The sequence below is a fragment of the Pleurodeles waltl genome, chromosome 2_1 (genome assembly GCF_031143425.1).
Source record: "Pleurodeles waltl isolate 20211129_DDA chromosome 2_1, aPleWal1.hap1.20221129, whole genome shotgun sequence".
NCBI classification, from domain to species: Eukaryota; Metazoa; Chordata; class Amphibia; order Caudata; family Salamandridae; genus Pleurodeles; species Pleurodeles waltl.
In genome coordinates, this window is record NC_090438.1 from 770,323,538 (window position 1) to 770,344,145 (window position 20,608).

The following is a 20,608-nucleotide window of genomic DNA, read 5'->3' on the forward strand; positions in this document are numbered from 1 at the left end:
GGAGCTGCCAGAGGAATAATGTCCCAGTGCCTGCCTTATTATTGAAAATGTATGAATTGCTTTGTGCTTGGAGTGGCTGAAACTGCCCAGGTTCTCTAATAGTCTATAGGCTTTGTGGTGAGCTAAAATTTTAAAAGTCAAGTAAGCACTAGCAGCCGTCTAGCTGTAACTTTTAAGCAGGGTAGGAGGTGGATGTTTTCAAAGCATCACAGACATCACTGAAAGGTGTTGTATGAATAGCCTTGCTTTTGCTGGCTCCCAGCGATCTATTTTCCTGACCACTTCTCCCTGCGAAGAAATTGTGGGCACAATCTGGCTGACAGTATGCGAGGAGTAGCAAATGCTACATGCAAGTACACAGAATCTGCTGATATTATATGAAGAAAGAAAAATACAGTCATTGGTTACAGTGAACCTATTGGCTGGTCAATTTCCTTGCAACTTCCTTGGCTTTATATTGAAAGCCATTAATGAGTCCAGAAATTCCTCCTAAACAACACTGGTGTGATGTGAAAGTGAATGTGTCCCTGATTTAGCAATATCTGCTTTAAAGTATGGTCCAAAAACGTCATTGTCACAATGCCACCCTGACACTATTTGGATTATTCCCCTGTGACTCTTATTGCAAGGTTCTTGAAATTTAGAGAATAGCTTTGGGGTCTCAAATGCCAGTGTTCACATAAAATTACATTAGAATTCTGTAAGTGTCTTTCTTTTCCCCAATTTAAACTATTGGTGTAGAAACAAAAAATATCCTTAGGGTTAAGGAAGCAGTTAAGAGTACTGGTGCTTGCAGTATATGCTCTAGTACTCAGCAGAGTTGAAGGTAATCTGAAATGGTATAATGCAAAAATCTATTATCTGGAGCAGGTTGAGTTAGCAGACTACGGAAGACTTTAGAAGCTGAACAGAGAGCAGTCAGAAGGTGCATGAAGTGGCAGGAAACTGAACACGATCTAGTGAACAATCCTGCCAAGTTTAATTTTAAATATGATGCAGAATTGTGGAGCACATCCCGTGAAGTGCCAGCGAACCCATTTGTGCATTTTGTGTGAGTACACAAAGCTAATCAGCGTTTTCTCACCTTTTTTAGGGTCGAGCCTGCGTCGCTTGCGCATGCATTTAGCTTTTGAGACACTTTAATAGTTAGAAAAGGGCTCTGAGCCCCGTCTATGTTACGTCAGTGTCTTTCATTGGTTTGTGGGCTTGTCTGTTAAATTCTGCTTGCTTTCATTAGTGGAAGGCATGCATACGTCATGCCTTTTCTGGTGGTTAGCCCTCCTCGATCGCAGCGAACAAGTACTGAAACCATGCGAGGTTCGCTGTTTTCGTTCCGGTTTGTGGACTACTTTTTATCCTTTTTCGCAGCGCGATCTCGCTTGGCAGAAGTCGGGCGCTTCCATGACATCGACCCTGTTACATAGTTACCTGGTTACGTAGATAATTGCACTTTTGACAATAGGTTTCACTACAAGTGAACTGTAGCAGCACGATCGCGCTCTTTTTTATCCATTTAATGTGGCAAGAAAAGTCCGGTTGGGAGTTTACAACTGCTAATAGCTCTAACTCGGAGAAATGCGAGACCCGTTGCATTGCAAATGCTTGTTATCACACGGTGTAACAAACATAAGTATTTATTGTACCAGGAAAGTCATTAACCACCATTTTAATCATGTTCGTGGGATATGCATTCTTTGTTGGTGATGTACACTTGCTGTGACTAATAAATCTCTAATAGGTGATTGATCACACTGCTGGTGTGCATAACAGCATGAATGTAAATTCCTATTGTGACGGTACATACTACAGGATAAAAACCATTTGGGCAGATTGTGTAATATATAATTTTCTATTTACTGTGGTCGGCAAATCTGCAACCACTCATAGGGAATGCTAGGCCTGCTTGGCACAACATGCAAGTACTGTAAAACCAGAGTGCTGTTTAAGGTATTATGACTCCTTAAAAAGTACACATGTGAGCTCACTATTTGGCCTTATTTTTCAAAATGTTATCTCGGAAGACAGACTTGCTGCAATTCACTCAGTTACACCCCATCACATTTTATCAAATTATCAGCCAACATTGGTGTATAATACCTACTCCTAAAGTGATACTACTTTTGTCGTAAAGCCTTTTTACATTGTTTCACGGGCGGCACCTCATAGCTGTTTGTGAATTAGATAATGATTGCACTAATTTCTTAACAGGTTCTATGCTCTTTAACGACGAAGACACAGTACAGTTGTCTGCTTACCCTTGGTTCACTAAATCGACCGCATTGGAGTGCATCTTCCAGTTCCTGTTTATGCAACACATTATTTTTGGGATGTCTCTCTGAATTACTCTAAAACTGGAAAGTGTCCCGAATGTATATGCATAAAAGCTCACATATACTAACAATCACTTGAGCATTCTATATAAGATAGTGTTGCACTAGATTTATAAAATCTAGTATGATCCATACAATGGCCTGCCATTTTACAGATGGTAGTAATGTTGTGTTTAATGTTTAATGCTGAGAAACTATTTCATCATGGCGCTCAGTTAGTGCTGTTGATTGGGTCAGCCATGCCAAATATCTTTCAAAACCACTATTTACAAGGAAGACAGTACTCAGGAAATGTTATCCCTTTATTTTATAAATAAATACAAAGATACATTCTGACACTGTTGACCACAAGGCCTTGCTCACATATACCTGTATCGTTTCACTTTTAACTTAAATCTTCTTCATCTTTTACTTAATTGACCCCTCTGGGGGTGTTTGCCACTTTAACATTTGCTTGGTGAATAGTTGTAATTGTTATTATTTTGAATAGTTTTTTCCTATGTGGCTGCTTTTATTTAAGGTGATCATATGTGGGGTCACAGGAACATTTCTTTAAGCCTGATGTTTCAGTTCTGGGTATATTTTCCTCGGATGGACTGGCTAGATTACATGTGCTGTTTTAAAATGATTGTCACTGGATTGCTGTTAATCTTATTTTGATCCCCATCACTTCTCCTTTTGGATGTCGATTTACATGATTGTCCAATGATTGCTTGTGTACTGTCTAATTCCATATTGTGTTTTATTCTTCTAGAAGGACATGTAGTTACGCATTATTTAATCCAAATGTGTTCTGTTTTTAACTCTTCGTTGATTTCGGACTTCATCCTTTGCATGATATTAAATGGTTCTGTGCCAGAGATGTAACGGTTACGTCCTGGGCACAGTACTCCTGTGCTGAGCATGTAACCATTACGTCCTCATACTGAAGCATGGGGGGCCGGCTAGCTTCTCCTTCCACCCAGACATCCCCTCCCCCGTGACATCTGATGACGTCAGTGTGCTTTTCCGCGCTGACCTCATCAGTGGTTGCCTCCCATCGCGCTGGAAGCATGGCTTCCAGCATGACCGAGGAGAAACAGATTAGTTTCTCCTCAGTACGGGGGCAGGGAAGGTCAGGGAGGCTTTTCTCTTCCTTTTCATGTCTCTGAGCATTCCTGCAGCACAATCGCGTAGCAATCGTGCTGCAGGAATGCCACTAGACACCAGGGAGTTTTTTTGTTTGTTTATTCTTATAAGGGGAGTGACCCCTTGGGCAAGGGTCCCTCCTCCAGAGGGAAATGTTTTAATTAGGCCTCCCCCTCTCCCCCCAGGTGCAGATCAGCCAGTATTAATTAGGCTGATGGGGGGTAGAAGCCATTAGACACCTAGGATGTTTTTTTATTATTATTATTCTAAAGGAAGCAAGATCTTAGGCAAGGGGCACTCTCCAGGGGGCAGTTTTATTATTATTGGCCTATATTAATTAGGCCCATCTGCCCTCAGGAGGGGCGGAAACCACTAGACAACAGTTTTTTTGTTTTGTTTTTGCACTCCTTTCACGCAAGGGGAGTGACCCCTTAGGCAAGGGTCGCTCCCCTGGAGGGCAAATGTATCTTAGGCCATTTCTATTTTTGTAAGGCCCATCTGCCTCCAATGGAGAGAAAACCCACCAGAAACCAGGGAAGATTAAAAAAAAACAAGAAAAATAACAGGGTGGGGGTATGGCCATACCCCCACCCCAAATAAATGGGGACAAAGTTGTTCTGCCCACTGGTGCACAGATGGGGAAATTACCCCCGATCCATTCCCTGGGTGGGTGGGGGCAGAAAGCCTACTAGATGCCAGGGAATTTTAAAAAACATAAAAATAGTGAGGTGGTGTCTAACAGCCAGTATGGGCATGGTTATGCCCCCACACCAACTGACGTGGGTAACAGACTTTCAGCTCTCCCCCCGCACACTAAAACATCTTATCCCATGGCAAGCAAGAGGACATTTGATTATTTTGGGTTTTGGTTTAACATTTGGGCCATGAGAGCTTGTCTAACTCTCAAAATCATCCCACTTGGATTTGGTGAGGGCTGCACGTTTTGGACTTTGGGATGCTGCCATCTAGAAAAACCTACGAGATCTAGACACACCTGAAAACTAAACATCTGGCTGAGTCCAGGGTGGTGTGCTTCACATGCACCCCACACCATTTTCTTACCCACAATGCCCTGCAAACCACCAACTTTGCTGGAAATCACACATTTTCCCACATTTTTGTGATGGATCCTTCCGGAATCTGCAGGAATCCACAAAATTCCTATCACCCAGCATTGTCGTTTGTATACGGACAAAAATTATGCCCCACTTAAATCAGCCTAAATGTTTTTTTTTTCCAAACTGCCCCTTTGGACCCACTTTAGTTCCCCCTCATTTTTTACCTGGTTTTGGCTCTTCCCTGTCACAGGCACTTGGCCCACCTACATGAGTGAGGTATCATTTTTACCAGGAGACTGAGGGAAACGTTGGGTGGTAGGACATGCGTGCTGGTGCAGTGATCCCACACACAAATGTGGGAAAAATTTGGGTTGTTTTTTTTTATTTTTAGTTTTTGTTATTAGCTAAATTTGAGGTTTGCTGAGGATTAGGGGTAAGAAAACACTAGGGGATCCACACAAGTCACACCAACATGGACTCCCTTGGTTGTCTAGTTTTCAGAGATATCTGGGTTTGGTAGGTTTCCTGAGATGGCTGCTGAGCCCAGGACTACAAACGCAGGTGACCTCTCCCCCCACCCCTCTTTGCAAAAACAGGTAGGTAATTTTGATGTGTCCACGTAGTGTTTTGGGGTATATGCTGTCACGGGCACTAGGCCTACCCACACAAGTGAAGTACCATTTTTATGAGGACGCCTGGGGGAATGCTGGGTGGAAGGAAATTTCTGGCTCCTCTCAGGATCCAGAACTTTTTATCACCGAAATGTAAAGAAAGGTTGTTTTTTTTTGCCAAATTTTGAGGTTTGCAAAGGTTTCTGGGTAACAGAACCTGGTGAGAGCACCACAAGTAAACCCATCTTGGATTCCCCAAGTGTCTAGTTTTAAAAAATGCACAGGTTTAGTAGGTTTCCCTAGGTGCCGGCTGAGCTAGAGGCCAAAATCCACAGCGAGGCACTTTCCAAAAAACACGTCAGATTTGAATGTAAAAATGTGATGTGTCCATGTTGCATTTCCTGTTGCGGGCACTAGGCCTACACACACAAGTGAGGTACCATTTTTATCAAGAGACTTGGGGGGAAACAGAATAGCACAACAAATGTTATTGCCCCTTGTCTTTCTCTACATTTTTTCCTTCCAAATGTAAGACTGTGTGTAAAAAAGACGTCTATTTGAGAAATGCCCTGTAATTCACATGCTAGTATGTGGACTCCGGAATTCAGAGAGGTGCTAATAACCTCTGCTTTTCAACACCTTATCTTGTGCCTATTTTGGAATAAAAAGATTTCCTTGATACCTATTTTTGACTCTCTATATTTCACCAAATGAATTGCGGTATACTTGGTATGCAATGAAAACCCATTGCAAATTGCAGCTCCTTTATTGGCTCTGGGTACCTAGAGTTCTTGATGAACATACAAGCCCTATATATCCCCGCAACCAGAAGAGTCTAGCAGACGTAACGGTATATTGCTTTTGAAAATTGGATTGCGCAGGAAAAAGTTAGAGTAAAACGTGGAGAAAATTGGCTGTTTTTTTTCACCTCAATTTCATTTTTTTTTATTGCAGCTGTTATTTTCTGTAGGAAACCCTTGTAGGGTCTACATAAATGACCCCTTGCTGAATTCAGAATTTTGTCTACTTTCCAGAAATGTTTAGCTGTCCGGGTTTCACACCCATTTCTGTCACTAACTGGAAGGAGGCTAAAAACACAAAAAATATTTAAAAGGGGTATGTCACAGTAGAATGCCAACATTATGTTGAAAAATTTGGTTTTCTGATTCAATATGGTGATTTTAGCACCGCAAATCCTTCGGTGATGCCATTTTCAGGTAAACGAAAAACACAAACCTTCTTCTGCAGCCCCTTTTTTTCCATTTGTTTTTTTTTGTTTTGTTTAAACGAAATTTTGCTGTATTTTAGCTAATTTCTTGGTCTCCTCCAGGAGAAACCACAAACTCTGGGTACCTCTAAAATCCCTTGGATGTTGGAAAAAAAGGACGCAAATTTGTAGTGGGTAGCTCATGTGGACTAAGTTATGAGGGCCTAAGCGAGAACTGCCCCAAACAGCCCCCCCAAAAAAAGGTTCGGCACTGGAGGGGAAAAGGCCTTAGCGGCGAAGAGTTTAAGATGTTGTTAGCATGTGCTTTGTCATAGTATTTGGCTATTGCATATGTGTAATCGATTCTCTTGATAGCCCTTACACGTTCCAGAAAACTCTTTTCTTTAAGGTACAAATGGTGATTACAACATCTGAAGTTGCACGAACTGTCTAGGACATATGCTTCATGTGCACTGTTACAGTTTAATATAGTGTTTGTTTCTCTTTTACGCCATTTAGTGGAAAGGCTTTAGCTATTTTCACTTTCATGGGTGATTTAGAGATATTGCATGGGTAGACCTATAATCTGTTTTTTGAAGCATGTTTCTCTATTTTTATTTCTTCTGTAGTGACTGTGTCCCAAATTATAATTTCATGATTTACATTTTCTTATGTTAGTGCAGGCCAGGTTTATCACAGACCTAACAGTCCTGTGATGGCTTTGTCTTCTCTGCGTATTCAAGCATTCTTTTGAACACATCAATTTGTTTTTGTATTTATTTAGGAATTAATAATTTCAGACTAGTTAGCTATTATGTGGTGATTTCTTCACATTCATCCAGGTCAGGTTAAACAATGTGGCTTATTTAGCGCTCATAAGTAAAAAATAATATATTGTGGTGCACATTAGTCTCTACAACCTGAAATTCCAAATGTTCCCACAGTACATCCAACTCTCAGTGAGAATAAGTCTGGGCTTTTCCCTTATCGAAAAAAGATCACAGAGTGCCTCTTGAAGAAACTCTAGTGAAGCTGTAAAAGAATAGAAATCAAAATGGTTTTTCTCTAGCGGGCTACCCACCTATGATATTTTCCTCCTTTGGTCCACTCCTGCAGGACAAGATCCCTCTCTCTATTTCAAATGTGTAATCAGTGGGTAATCTTTTACACTGACTGATCTTTTAAATCTCTGATTAAGCGATTATTAAATGAAACTCCTTTCTTACTAGTCAAGGTAAATGGAAATTAATTTCACTTCTGATCCATCACAAGACCCTAGTAAACTAGGAACAGCTAACAATATTTGTTTGACATTGTCTTTAATAAACAGAAACCCATCATACTTTGATGAAAGCTATCTTCAAATCTTGCCACAGAAAACAAGTTAAAAAATCTTTAAGGCTTACGACATTATGCTACTTAGTATAGCACAAGACCCATTTGAACCATTGTATTCCCACTGCCACTCAGTTGCCAAGACCCTTTGCGTAGCAAACATACTTTTTTGGTTTGAAAGTGCAGCTGTCGCCAGATAATTATGTGATCCTCACAAGAAAGGGGCCCTTGCTCCCCCTACACGTTGGGAGCAAGAGGTACATGTTTTGATTGGACAGAAGGTGTGTGCTTCTATTAAAGAAATATTGCTCTCCAGGCACCTTTGTGTATCCATCTGCCTAAGTTTGAACTTACAGGGTCACACATATGACTTTGGAATGCCATTAAAGAGTCTTAAATAACTAGATAATTTATGTTGTTTTTCTCTGGGAGCAGCCCAGTTGGGAGGAGAGCAATCATTAGTCTACATGGGTTTTAGGTCTGGTTTAACCGTGCAATTGTCACTTGACCTTTTTAACCTTCAACAATGTTGTTCTACAGTCCTTTACTTCCACAGAAATACATATCTATTCAAATGCTATTTACTTGTAATGCATTGCCAATAAATAAAAGACTTATTTTTTAAATCTCCTCCCCATTGTGTGCTCAAACTGAATAAAACATAAGAGGTATGTTAACAAAAGTGGAGCCGTTAAAGTCGAAGGGCATTCAGCAAATTTATAAAAGAAAAAAATGACTATATACCTGGTTAAATTGCACATTTAATATAATGTAAGTGAAAACTGATGTTTTTTGTTGCATTATTGCACCTCGAAAATAAACACTTGTACGGTAAACACACATGTAATGAACACTAATCCAATATTCAGAGAAGTAATCTCACATCTTGTTTAGAGACCGGGTTTCAAATTGTAGCCCCTGTACTTGAATTACAGAAAATCACAGCAAAGAACAGATAGATATCAGCTTCGGACACAAAAAATGTTGACTAAATAATTTAGATACACTATGATCACGGGATTTGGGTGAATTTTAAGACGGAATGTACTTTTCGTGACATTTCGTAATGGAAATGTAATACATAATAACATTGATGTGTTTTAACTTTGAAATTCGATACATCTCTGATGCAGCAGATAGTGCTGCTGGAGGGATTAACACTAGCAGCCTCCTCCACAGAGCTGCTTGGCTCAGAAAGTCCGGATTTCGGACCCAGGTGCAACAGCATCTGGCACATGTCCCTTTTGATGGGTGAGCATCTGTTTTTACTTCCTGTATGTGGTGTGTCTACAAAGCTGCCGAAAGTCACAATGTTAAGTGCTGACAAATGTAAAAATTAATTGTGAGGTAGAAGCCAGATATATAAAAATGTTGGTTGGCTATGATTGTAAAACAAGAATGAAATAAAGTAATTTACCCTAGTGTAAAACATTAAATGGTAGACATAAAAATTCCAACCTTGATAATTTCCAAGAGATGCAAAGGAAGGGATAAAATGTTGCCCGTTTCTGCCAGAATCACATGGATAGGAAATGAGGTTACAGAAAATGTAGTCATGAAAGTATGAATTAAGCACAGTCTTTATATGGTGTATCGTTTAGAGGATGGAAAGAGCAGAGGGAAAGAGACCAACAAACGTAAAAGTGAGTTTGTGTTATGCCACCGCTTGTAACAGTTGTTATGCCACTTTATGAGGTTTTGGCTAAACATTACACCAGAAGTATAATTCTAAGAATGAATACGGGTGACAAATGTATATTGAGTGCTTATGATTGTCATATATAGTTTTTCTTGAACTTGCATTAAGAGGTATTTTCTTTCTACCTCGGGTTAGAAAGTGCATACGGTTTTGCTAGACTAAGATGCTCCATTGTGTGAAAGATTTTCATACCATGCATCCTCTTTGATTTGTATGTAATATTTCGGTTGTATAGTTGACACAGTTGGATCCCATTGTGTTTCTACATTTCCTAAATTAATGAAATGATGGGTTTCATGTGTTTACAAAAATAATTTAAAGTCATTCATACTTTTAGATTGATTTTGACTGCTTGTTTTGCATTGAAAATAACCTTTGTCTCCTTTTTTAGCTTGAAAGGGAAATTAATGTTGAGCAATTTGCAGATTGGACTAATCCAGAAATGATGGACAGAACTCAAATTCAGCTTTTTTTTTACCCCGATTTAAGCTGGAGGAGGATTATGACCCGAGATAATTTCTGATCAGCCTGGGAATGTGCCAAGTGATGTGGCCAAATCTGATTTCTCCGGAATGTCAGATAGCACCTGTAAAAGGTGGTTCACAAGGCATTTATGGATATAAACGAGGAAGGCACAGAACCAGCTGCTGCAACTTTAGAAATAACATCCTTTTTTTTTTTTTTTTTTTTTTTACAAAGTGTTTATTTTTGGGAAAATGTTTCAGTTCTGTCCCACATGTAGATTACAAAAATAATTAGTGAATTCCACTTTCTTGCATTGTGACTACTTTTTTTGCTCAATGCTTTAGACACATGCAACATAAATCTTGTAGCTGCTGAATATCCATGTCTGGTGCTGTCTTAACGGCACTGATGGAAACTGGTTTACAGAGCCACTGCAGATTACCAGGAGAGTCCACCAGAATGTAACAAATGGCAGAAAAATATCCCTTTGCCAGGAGTACGGAAGCACCCAAATAGTGCAGTTTTGCTAGAGGATCCAAAAAGCTGTGCATCACAGCTGACTGTAACCTGAGCTGTCTAGTGCAATGCCTTTCAAGAAGAGAGCTCGCTGCACCAGCAAGAGTTAACAGAGCTGCACCACAGTTTAGCACGCAACCAGTCCGTGGAAGAATAATGAAAATATAGCATGTTAAGTGCATATGCATGTGTGCTGAGCTAGCCAGATCTTAAACTAGAGAGCTAGACCATATAAAGGGATGTGCCCTTAAACACCATGGATCCAAAAAATAAATAGGTGGAAAAACATACTGTTTGAGCTAGCCATCACAGTACAGAGATAGGAAATAGATCCAAACCTTTTCCATGTAAGAGTACTTAAAAACTGTAGATCCCATGCAACAGGTAATTGTCATGGGTCATTGTGTGTGTTTAGCATGTGACAAGTGTTTGGGGACGGTGCATAGAGCTCAGTCATGTGTGTCATACTTTCCTTTGTATGTTCCGACCACCAGGTATTTTATGTGGTAGGGTCCTACACAAAAGAGAAGGAAACCTCTGTGTGCAGCAATCAAGGTAATTCTCCTCAAAGCGGTCAGAAAAAACAAACTCCATTATTGACAAATAAGACACATCTCTGTAAACAAAATTATCAGTCAAGTGTCTCTGTATTGAGGTCATACTGGGTTATGCAAGATAGAGTGGAACATTTTGTGCAAAAGATCCCGTAATGTATTTGTTATTTCACACATTTTTAAGAGACCGAATAAAGAATAATTTGTTTGAAAGGTATCAATCGCTAAATGAGAAAAACAAAGTCTGTGAAGCAGATGTCATTTTCTTTTGTGCAAGTGCGAGTGAGGGAAGAGTTAAAACAACAGCAGGGCACATAGGAGCAACTGGACCAGGAAGAAGGAGCAGAGGTACTGAACCATACGGGCAAGAGAGGGACATGAAGAGCAAGGGAGGGTCATTCATTTTTTTGAAATCTTCTCACTTTGAAGTCAGAAAAAGAAAAGTAAACAGGCCCCCTTGGAAAACAGTGTCTGACCTCTGTCTTTAAATGCACAGCAAATGTGATGAAATACGAATAAGATTTACAGGCCTGTTTACAGAGGAGCTCAGAGCAACTGAAAACACAAGCACTGGAATTGGTACCTGTTGAAGGTACTGATGTATAAAGATAAACATTTCTTGGTAAACTGTAGTATCTCAAAGACAGCAATTTAAATCACGTATTGGTGTGAAATTTTCAGTAAAAGCACAAATTAACATGGGTAGGGTTTACTTTCTTACAGTTTACTCTTCATTGAACAAGTGTAACCACTTCTATTTAACTCACTGTGACCTTTAAGCCATTGTATCTTCGGAGAGAGTGGTTAGAACCCAATTTAGAGCTGTCGTAAACAGACCTCTCGTAAACACGATAGGGGGTAACAAAATGAAAGGTATAGAGATAAAGTATAAAAAGTTACAAAGAATAAACAGGTTTTATTTTTTGCTGTAATTTTACTGCATAAGACAGTAGTAAATGTTGATTTAGAATGCTCGGGTTATTGTGTAGCTATTTTAGTTATAGCTCCATGCACGTTATTTTAGCAAAACTAAGCCTGCAGCTGTGCACTTTAACCTAGATATATTTTATTCAGCTTAGTTTATTATTTTAGTAATAGCCACATTTGTGATCTTGTTTTATTTCTCTCTATCTAGCAGTTCTTTGCTTAGGCCAGCACTGCGTTCTTAAACAAGACATTTCTTTCACACTGCTTTTCTCAAGGCTGCAGTAAGCTAGGTTCCTGGTAAACGTGGTAACACTTTGTCTCTGGTATTCATAGAAACATAGACATCCTTACATAGGGACATTTTCTTAGAACATCAGCCGTTTTATTATAAAAACACTTCCTTGTCCCATACACGTTAGAGGGAGATTCCAGCCAGATGACCATGCAGACTTCAGGCCTCTTTCTCAGGTATGAGGGGATGATATCTCCCCAGGGGAACCTAAAGGGCAGAACTAGAGCTTAACATGCCATGCTCTAATATAGCTTAGGTAGGAATTCATTTAATTACTCAAGTCACAATATGGCAGCGTTTTTTCTATGCTTCACTCTCCTTGTCACAATTTTAATCCTGTCATGCTTTATCGTCCTGGTTATTGCAGTACATGCTTTATTGCCAAAGGTGCAGTTGCTTCATTAAAATCTTATTGAAACATATACTGCCTCTGCTTGTCCTTGTATATGTGAAACTAATGCAACTGAGAGAAACAGATGCGATCTGAGTGACCACGATTTTCCTGAGGAGTCAATTGTGTCATGCGCTTGGCTGCCCAATCATCCCTTCTCTTTGGTGGAGATGAGGCACTGCTAGTTATCCAGAACTAGAAACCCGGATTGGGGCGACTGGTGTCACCTGTTGTGGATTAGACTCAGCCTCCCACACCGCAAGCGATTCTGTCACTCAAATCCTGTAGTCTCATTAGAATAATGAGACAGGGTACTCATGGTTCACCAACATTACATTTTGTGCTAGGTTCATATTAGATGTATGTCTCTGAGGAACAGTGGGTTAGACCAGTTGCAGCTCACAACTGGCAGAAGGGGCGGGGCCACGCAGTGGGGGGTGGGCGTGGGTGATGGTGGGTCAGGAATAATAATCAAATAAAAAATAATTTAAAAAAACACTTATCGTTGCCGCCGCTCCATCCACTCCTCAAAGCAGTGTCAGGATTGACTAGGAGCGCCCAGCCAGGGAGCTCCCAGGCAGGCTAGGAGCTTGTGCAGGCTCTCTCCAGCCCAGCAAACTGTGTTGTTGGGTTGGAGAGAGCCCACTGCGCATGTGTGTTTGGCCTGCCCGAGACGTCCGGCTAAACACATTTGCGCTCTGAGGGGAGTGCTCTGTGCACTCCCCTAAAGTGCTTGTCACAGCCTGTGACACGCCTCTTTTCAAGAAAACGGTAATAAACACAGTTTATTATCATTTTCTTGAAAAGTTTTGCAGCTGATGGCAGGGCGGGGACGCTCCTCCTCCCTCATGGAGGAGCCGCCCCTGCACTACAGATGAAAAAGTAAACAGATGCAAGATAAGAGGATCATGTTAGAACAACATGCCTGTTTCTATGCTAACCTAAGCATGTGATGGCTGCAGGAACCTGCTGGTGAGCATGTCTTGAGAAGCATAATTTTTTCTTGCGGAAAGGCGACCGTTCTGAAGAAGTGGAAGCCAATGTCACAGAGTACCGTAGTCACCGAATTGACGTACAACACATTTTTAAGCATTTTCCACAAAGGCTAAACTAGAGTTGTTAGTATACACCAACAGGACACCATGGTAGTCACAAATGCCATTAGTTTTTAAGGTTGCTTAAACAGCAGAACTCATTAATTCTGAGCTCAGTATTCGCCATTTCTAGCTTTCTGCTTGCACATTTTTTTAGCACTTGCTCCAGCAATCTTCTCAACATGTCACTGAAGTAGCAACCCAAGGATTGAACACCCACTTTCTTAACAGCTGCACATTGAGTCAAGAAAAGGAAACAGGTCCCCTTAGGAAAAAGCAGCTGACATTTGACCTCATTCTCTTAATGCACAGCAAATGTGACAATATAAGAACAAGATTTACAAGTCAGTTTACAGAGGAGCTCAAAGTAAGTGAAAACACGAGTGCGTGTGTGAAGTACTCTTCAACAAAGAAAATAGTAGTTCCCAAGGCAGTTCCTAAACTAATAGAAGTGGCTGAATAGTAGTAATTGGTATATGCTCTCAGGGAGGGCCAAACACAGGATGAGGCATGATAAATGCATGCCATGGACAAATGGGGAGAAAGAATATGAGAGAGACAATGGATCCAGCAAATGGGAAAGTTATGGGCTAAAGCTCACATATTGAATACAACATGTCTCTTCAAGACAGCGGATGAGCTATCTAGGCAAAACCTAAAAAGGGACCCTCAGGCCCACTCTTTAGTTCACGTTCTGGACTTGCAGAACAACTCTGAGGACTGTATGCTACTGTGTATTCCGGAAGGCTGTTTTGCTACACCTGGCAGGTCTACTGTGCTGCCTGTAATCTGCCTTGAACTCTGAGGCCTGCCTTACTGCTTGAGCCCTACTTCAGCATCTGAACACAGTATTACCAGAGTGACTGCAAGGGCTAGTTTGCTTGCCTCTTTTTTATAACTTCAGAGACGGAAAAGGCTCCCAACATCTTGAACCCACACCTGGATGCAGCCTGAGTGAATCCTACCCTTCCCCACCCCCAAGTGGTGCCACTCCAGTCGTAGATGATTGGTGATGGTGCTGAAGGTTTCTAGACAGCTTAACTCCAAAACTTGGCACTTGAATTTTTTTTTATTACTAAAATCTATTCTGAGAACCAAGGGAAGACTGGGGTCAACCTGCTTAGTTATTTGCCCATTGTGCATCACCAGTCAGCCTGACTTCGCAGCAGCTCCCACTATGTTGTTATCCACAGCAGCAAATCCTGTTCAACGATCCTTTCACCAAAGGGTTATCCATCCTCTTGGAACTCTCGTCAGCTACTGCCTAATGCCTCATCCAACTGAAGATTTTCAACATCCAAAAAAGTGACTAAGTCCAAAATCTACTCAGCAACTTTGTCCAGCAGATAACGATGATAACGCTTCTCTTCGGACACTGCCTGCATCCGTGCCTTGCTGAACTTAACTACTAAAAGGATTTTCTTCAAAGTTTCTTCTAAGTCCAAAGGTAAGCGCCGACCAGGCTCAATCCACTTCTTGTATCTAACTGACCATTCATTGTTGGCAGCCACAATTTTTAACTTTGACTGGTTCTCATGTGACAAGATGCCTGCGCTTGGTGCGTTGATCTTCTTTTCGGCACTAGATTTTTATTTCAAATTTAAAACTTCATAACTCTGGCCTGCTGATTACATTTTTGTCATTTTTTTGTCAAATAATTTATTAGAATCAACATTTTTTTCTAAATTGGTGTGGGATTTTTCTAGTGTTGTGTTTTCACTTTATTACTGTTTGTGTGCTGCATAGATAGTTTGCACATTACCTCTAAGTTAAATATGAGTACTCTGCCTTGCTACCAGAGGGTTAAGGGCAGTTTAATGTAGTGAATTTTGAGGTTCACCCTGAGAGCGACTGCGGTGATTGCTTGAGCAGGGTCTTCCCCTTCAACCAGCAATACAGTTCTCACAGGAGGGAAGGAAAGATAATAGGGAAACTGGAGCATGAGGGAGGAAGCTAGGGAAATGTCAGTAAAAACAGCAGCACCACCCCAAAAAGGGACAACACAACAAACTCAAATGTATGTCCCTATCCAGTAAGTCTTCTCTGTTCCAATTGAGGGGGATTGGTCTAGATCCTGGAACATGCCGTCTCATCATCATCCTCACATCCATTAATCCACGTCTAACATTGTCTCCTCTTTCTTCAACAGCTGTAGACTGGCTCATCGTCCTTCAGCCTGTGTGACTGCCTAAGTGGCATTTTTCCAAGTCACTTTAAGGTGGACTGTGAACCAGAGAGAGCATAACAGCTGATTGAAAAGCTGCTTTCTCACAGGCTGGAGCTCTGGTGTGCTGGAGGTACCAGGGAATCCCTTGGTTGCAGTCTTTTATGGTCACATCCTTCAAGAGGCAGCTGTTCACCAAAAGGTGTTTCTCTCCATTGCAGAACTGTATTTCCATAGCAATATCGGTAAACCCCAGGACCGTAAAATTAGCTTCTAAGTGTTTTCAAGCAACCCCACTCTTCCTTCAGAGACCACCAGAACATCACTAGCCCTATTCCAAAAATCTGCTTGCTCCCTCTCCGTCTGGTCAGATCATTGCTTCAGTCACCCCAAAGTATGCAATTTAAAGTCCAGTATCGCTGTACTCTTCTCCACAGCAGAGACCCTGTTCTTTAATCATAATGAATTAGTTATGGTATCACCACAATTATCCCTTTCAGTAACAATATGTAACCATTTCAGATATGCAAATGAACATGTTGTACAATAATGGAGCAGCAAATATTTGTCACCCCACCCCTCCTAAAATACTGGTATGCAGTCATTAATCAGAAAAGTGCAAGACTTTAGTCTAAAAAACCTTACAAAATTGACACCCACCATTAGTTTCACACCAACAGTGATGTGAAACTCTGTAAGGTTCTATGGGTTTACATATTAAGACATATCTGACATTTATCATTTAATACTTGCTGTCTGACCCTAAAATATTTTCAGATTCAATGTTTTCCTTCGTTCAGCGTCACAAAGATTTTATCTTTAATACATTTAATCTCTCAGGTCTCGTGTTAAAGAGAAAGGTTAACCAAGGCAACACTTTTTTTTTTTGTCTGTTTTTTAAGAGAGACCGGAAATTTACAAGTTTATGCTTTTCATTACTTTTGGGCCTTTCTTGACCCAGTGTTGGAGAATATAAACTGCTAGACCTGCAAATGGAACAAGTGACAACTCAAGAACACAATTCCTGATATTTTCAGTAAAGGCACAGTAGTGCAGTTCATTAAGACACCACAGCAACAGCCCTTATTTGCATTAATTCTTTCTATGTTTGGTATCCTTATAACAGACATGACTACATTACTTGTCCTTACAAGTCATTCTCACCTAAGTTAATAAGATCTGATGTTAAGTGACTATTGGTGTTTATTTAACTTGGAAATGATATTAGAATACTGTCAACATTTTGCAACTACCAATTCACTGTCCTGCCGACTTTAAAATGTTCTAAATTAAAAATCCAGTTTGCTGTTACAAAAATCTGGATTCTCATGTTTCCTGAAACCTGTGGGGAAACCACAATCCAATCAGTGCTTTCCACCTGCAAAATAGATTCAATGGAGTTTCACTGATTATGTGTTTGGTAGGTTTTAAGGAGTCCTACATCAGACTCCCACTGTAACTAGCAGCACACACAGTGACCAGGGATGAGCTAAAGCAGCACATAGAGATGGATCTGTGTTGTAAGGCAAGTAGTCTGTCCAGGCCTTCAATGTTTTTAGCGTCTAGGTACATGCCTTCCGAAGGGCTGAGTGTATTAGCAGTCTATTCCAAACTGTCCTGACCATGCTTAGCTTGAACAAAGCACCCCGGTTACTATACACCTTTACCATGAAAATAATTGTCATCCATTTGAGTAGGTCTTTGAACTACTCAAAGTCTCACTTGGAGGCTGGCCCACCAGATCAGGGGAGGTCACAACCTCTCTTGAGGATCGATCATCCTAATAATATAGACCCCTCTCAGCTTAGAAATAGTTCTGTTCCTAGAATGCAGCAGCAGTTCCACTGTTGGAAGAGTGATAATTCAAATGGACAGATGGAAGGGTGATATTCTTTGTAAGGTGGTAGAGGTGTCTCCTCTAAATTGCCCAACTGAATTGTTACAAGGAACGGCTAGGGCATTTTATCCCAGGGAAAGCAAGATGTGGTATAATATGTGAGAAATACACTAAAGAAAAGTGATATCTGCCCAAATGGTCCAAATAGAAATAATGATTAACTAAATCAACTTTGAAGAGGAAAAACCAGGAGGCTACAATGAAGCTATCACTTAACCACAAAGGACTTTTTAAGACCTTAACCCAGTCCCAAACCTGGAGAGCTAATATATGTGGAAAACAAGCAAAGCAGGTATTCCCCCATTAAGATTACAAATAGTCTACATTTGATATCTATAATTAACACTGATCTGCACCCATGTATAATCCTGGGTTGTTAGCGATTTCATGATATAACAATGGACAAAATGTTCTTGCTTGAAGTGTTCCATCCCAAAGTCTATCCAAGCAGCCCCAACATTACTGCCAAAGATATATTTACGTCATAAAAACCCGCTGTCCTGTTCTCCACTAATAAACCAGAAAATTAAACAAGGCTACATCCCAATAGACATCCAGAAATATCACACCATTTCTCTCCATCATGTATAAAAAAAATTTTTTTAAAAAGTTCATTGGAGCTTTTGTAAAGCCAAGATTCAAAAGCTAGATATAACCTGACAAGACAACCGAGATCCAGCACTTTTATTGGAAGCAAATATTTGGTGACAGATCTCTTTCCCCCAACATGTCTCTTTGGTATTATTAAGGTCTATAGATAGCCCACGGGTTCCTTCAAGAGCTGCATGTTTTTCTATGGTTCCTGTGATGGTAGAATGTTTAGATTTTGTTACTTGCCTAACCAAATCTGCCTTGGTCTGAGCAACATGCCTACAAACTACTTCACTTTTACTTAGAAAGATGTTATGATTTGGTGCATTCTGCTGAGGAAGCTTTATCCATTATTCAGGAAGGGAAGGATGGATGTGACAATTAGCAGTTCAAACTGCTTGTGTAGAATTAACTCACTTAACTCTTTTACTACAAGGTTTAAATAAGATAATGAAGATGAGCTGATTTGTTTGCAGCACCCTACTTTTTTAATTCATTGGTGTATTGCTGTTAATTGAACAACAATCACAGGAAAGATGCAAAGAAAGGAGACCTAAGAAGAAAGTTATTCTAATTTTATAGAGTTTCTTATTTGTGTTGACCAGATGTTGTGGTGGAACCATTGCCCCAAGAAGAACTATGGCAAGGTGGAGCACAAAGGGGACCTTTGATGGAGCTCAAAAAAGAACACCAGCATAAATCCGGGTTATGTCTGTTTTGAAGTGATTCAAATTTGTTGCAAATTACATCAGAAAAAATATACGAAGAATCCAATCTTCTCCTGAGAAGGAACGCAGGAGTGCATTAGCATTCTTAGATTTGTATTTTGTATTACTAACAGTGACAGTCATTTGTTTATTCTGACAAACACATTAGGTAGGGAAGACTGGAAAATTTATATTGCACTTCCTTTAATGGATAGTTGGCTTGTGAAAGGTTCATTGATGTGGTCTGGGTCATTAAGAATGACATTATTTAGAAATTTGCTGAGGGAGATACTCTGTCAAAATGTAATAAATACCCAGTCCACTGTCAAAACCAATCAAATCGGGGTTTATAAAGCACAACTACTCACCCATAAAGGTCTCAAGGCACTAAGGCACTAAGGGGTTTTGTTTTCTGAGCCTCAGTCGAAGAGTCAGGTTTTAAGGTTCTTCCTAAATTTGGGTAGTGACTGTATGAGAGCATTACTAATACTAGTAATACAGTATAGAGGATATCACTCCCATTTTAATATAGTATTAGACCACAGATTAGGCCACACTATTGTTTCTGCAGTCAGTCACTGGGAGGGGTGCTGTGCAACTTGTAAGCAGCCTTGGGTGGGAGGAGCTGTGATCGGACTGCAGAAATCAGTACTGGGCAAAAGATGCCAAACTTGGTCTTCTTTGTGTACCTTGCTGATGTGCGTATGGAAGAAAGGTGCATGCAAAATTCTTATGAAATGCCATTTCCAAGATGGTGGTCTATTCGCAAATATTGTGTGAGCATCCCAATCAAAATGAAATTGTGTTTTTTCTTGTAATGTCAGTTCTGTTTGATTCATAAACAAATTAGGTATTAACACGTTAATTCCATTGTTTTCATCACTGTGTATCATTTACTGGATGTTCTGGCTTAGCCCTTCACTCTGCCTGATATTAGGAGGAAAGATGGACACCTTCATTCATAGTCGTCTTTAAACAAGAGCTACTAGATTGCCACTGATGTTTTGCCCTTGTGGCATTTTCCTCTCAACTAGAACCTTCTTATAGAGTCACATGACACCTTCCACATGATAAGTGTCTCCATAAGAAGGTCACAGTGCAGTATGGCACCATGTCTACAGGGAGGATTAATACGGTCCTTACACTTGGAGAGTTTTGATTGTAAGATATCGCCATAGTTTGTAGACTTTGCTAATTGTTATTGCTGTCCTAATGAATGCATATATTATTGAAACTCATTTATCCTTGGTTTATAAAAAACCTTGACAAGTATTCAACTAGGTCATAGAAAATAAAACTTTTCATTCATATTCAAATGAAATAATAAATTATCCTCCTCTATTAAAAACTTTAATAATAACAATTGTCAAATCTCAATTTATCAGTTTCAATCACAAGACATAAGCATTTATTTATAATATATTGGAGTGGAAATTGCATAATGCCATAACAGCAAATGTTTGTCATTCATGAAATAATATCCATGATGTACACTACTTAACCCTTATACACTATCCTACTTTAGTAATGAAGTTCTTACAATTTTAGGAGGGATTACACCTGGGATTGTTAGGACTGAATCATTATTGCATCCATTTAGCAACCGTTCCCTGCTATGTAACAAAAGGGGAGACAGTTTCAC

At 40.1% G+C, this 20,608-nt stretch overlaps 1 protein-coding gene across 4 annotated transcripts in view; it reads left to right on the forward strand.

The window, feature by feature from the left end:
- The window catches only part of LOC138268378 (serpin B6-like), a 163,183-nt gene that overhangs the window by 127,998 nt on the left and 14,577 nt on the right, over nt 1-20,608 (forward strand). The window contains exon 7 of one of the 4 annotated variants that reach the window (XM_069217979.1): nt 18,865-19,085. The exons of the other annotated variants lie outside the window; for them this stretch is intronic. Within the exon in view, the coding sequence (XP_069074080.1) occupies nt 18,865-18,930 (66 nt within the window). The 3' untranslated portion in view covers nt 18,931-19,085. Of the gene's footprint in view, nt 1-18,864; nt 19,086-20,608 lie in introns of those variants that run through there. 4 annotated transcript variants of the gene reach the window in all.